This window comes from Convolutriloba macropyga, chromosome 4 (assembly GCF_964194025.1).
Source record: "Convolutriloba macropyga chromosome 4, txConMacr16.3, whole genome shotgun sequence".
NCBI classification, from domain to species: domain Eukaryota; kingdom Metazoa; phylum Xenacoelomorpha; order Acoela; family Convolutidae; genus Convolutriloba; species Convolutriloba macropyga.
In genome coordinates this window covers 3138561-3140919 of record NC_134471.1, presented here as the reverse complement: position 1 = coordinate 3140919, position 2359 = coordinate 3138561, and the positions used below count along the sequence as shown (strand labels likewise).

Genomic DNA, 2359 nt, shown 5'->3' with positions numbered 1-2359 from the left:
TCTTTCTTCCTTATTTTGTTTATTTTTTTTCTCCCGTAGTCTTATAATGGTGAGATCTCGCGAGCGTTGTAATGAGGCATGGCATGTAATTCATTTAGTAGTATGTGTAACGAATTTTTTAAAACTCAAAGATCTACACATTTGATTATCTCTTCATTTGATTGACAGTTATGTCAAAAATGTAGACGAGCACGGGTCGGAACATCATGTGCGAACGCACATTAACGAGCCGCCTTGTTTGTTAAAAATAGGCAAGAATTTAGAAACAAAAAATTGTTTTCTGAGTTGGCGCTACTTGTTTTCTCTGGTCTAATTTGTCGAAATTAAAATCAATGTGAGACAAAGTAAATTTCACGGTAATCATAGATTTGAAATCGAGATCAAAACGAAAAAATGATTTAAAAGCTAGATATCATATTAGATTTGTAAATTACAGATTGTAAAATTGTTCAACAGAATAAACAGTAGTATGTGGTTCATTTTTAAACAAATTGATATAGGAAATGATATCACTCAAACGTTTCAACTCAACATCAGATGTCAACCTCATTGGCACGAAATAGTAACAATTAAACATGAGGAGTTCAGCCTTTCTACTGGTCGCTTTCTGGTTAAAATTATCTCTCATCGTCCAAATCCGATTCGCTAAAGCTTCTTCACATGAAGGTATTGAAAAGTTGATCACTCTTTGAATCGCGTGAACTTTCTCGAAAATTGTGATTAAGTTCTCATTTCCATATTGCAAAGTATTATCAGGAGCTGTAACTGCTTCATCGTTTATTATCACAACATTGCATCTATCGGAAAGAGCAGAAAAGTGACTCGCGATTTGATGAGCATCAGAAATGGAAACATTACTCGGAAGAACCGAAGACCTGAAACAAAAAATTAACAAAGTAAATGCAATGTTAAAATGTCACGGGACCTCTTCTGTTTCACCACCCACGGCTGTTAGACACCTACCCTAGTTTAAAATTCCCATCTATAATATACCACATGTGGCGTCGTCTCCTAGTTAGCTTCTTTGTGGCATGCCGGTCTTGCTAAAGTTTCTTGAATTATTTATTACACGGTTTTAGCAAAGATTTTCAAAAATGCGGGACCAATTAACACTACGAAATCTGTTTCGTCATTTGACTGAATTTATTGCACCCGTTTATCCCCACTGTTACTAACCAGGGCAAAAGTGTGGTTAAGGTTATGGAATTATTCCAGTCACCTCCGGTCTTAGCCTGTTTTGAAGACAAAAATAAATAGCCAGATGAAAAAAAAACGTTACGACAAAAAGTGCGAACTACGAAAAATGGCATTAAAAAGACAAGCAGGATTAATTCAACCGCTACAAACTTTGTTTGAGAGCAATTTAACGTGATTAGAGAAATTTTAACAAATGTTAAATATCTTCCTATACTTTGATTACTTCCCAAAAGGTAAACGGCTATATTTTATCGCATTGACGCAACCAACTTTTCGGCCTCCAAACTCTCTTCGTGAACAAACCGCAAACATCTTTGATTTTTTTTAAGAAGCTATAATGTACTAATTTTTTTGACAAGCTATAATTTATTAACTTTTTTGACAAGCTATATTTTTTTTGGCAAGCTATTATTTAAATTTAAAAGACTCACGTAATGCACATGGACGTGAAAAACTCCTCCAGCATGTGAACGTCTTTGTCCGAACTGCAGAAAATGGCTACATTACACTCGGTGCACTGAATAACTTCCTTCATGTAATCATACCAATGCTTGGTCATACCGTCAACCATGTACATTATATGCCTTGTAGGTGACACGAGACAAGCATTGCGCGGCTCTGTTATCAAACTCTGACTTAAAATGCTTTCTGCTTTATCCGAAACCTCAAAATTTGACATATTAATTAACTGTTTGTTAAATTTCCGACAAAATATGAGAATTTGTGCGTAAGAAATCACAAATTTGGCTGGGCTGCTACAGATCACACGATACGGGATCTCTTTATGTATGCCAGTCAAACTTGACAAAAGATATAACAAATCGAAGGCAAAGATATATGCCTAAGACCTGTCTGTGCTATAAGTCTCAATTTAAAATAGTTGGGGGGCTGAAAAGTTCAATTAATTAAATAGATAGTTTAAATGAACAAGCTTACACTGAGTAGGATTAAACCGGGTTGAGCTGTTACTTGATTGTGTTGTTGTTAAATGAGTGCGTCGTTGAAACTTCTTCCAGTCGATTTCTCACAAGTATGTTCTGTTGGAAAATTTACTAAGTTGGAAATCTTTAATAAAATCTCTGTTTAAATTTAGGAATTTATTTTGCAAGAAAAATGAAGCAGTTGTCTGCTGCTGGTCGTTGGCTCTGTTATTTGTCTCTCT

At 35.1% G+C, this 2359-nt stretch overlaps 1 protein-coding gene across 1 annotated transcript; it reads right to left on the bottom strand.

Moving 5' to 3' along the window:
* Positions 1-333: 333 nt before the first annotated feature.
* On the bottom strand, positions 334-1930 carry LOC142338208 (uncharacterized). Its single transcript, XM_075387854.1, has 2 exons — positions 1629-1930; positions 334-875 (listed from the first exon to the last, which is right to left on the bottom strand). The coding sequence occupies exons 1-2, from the start codon at positions 1874-1876 to the stop codon at positions 431-433; spliced, it is 693 nt and encodes a 230-aa protein (XP_075243969.1). The 5' UTR covers positions 1877-1930; the 3' UTR covers positions 334-430.
* Positions 1931-2359: the final 429 nt, after the last annotated feature.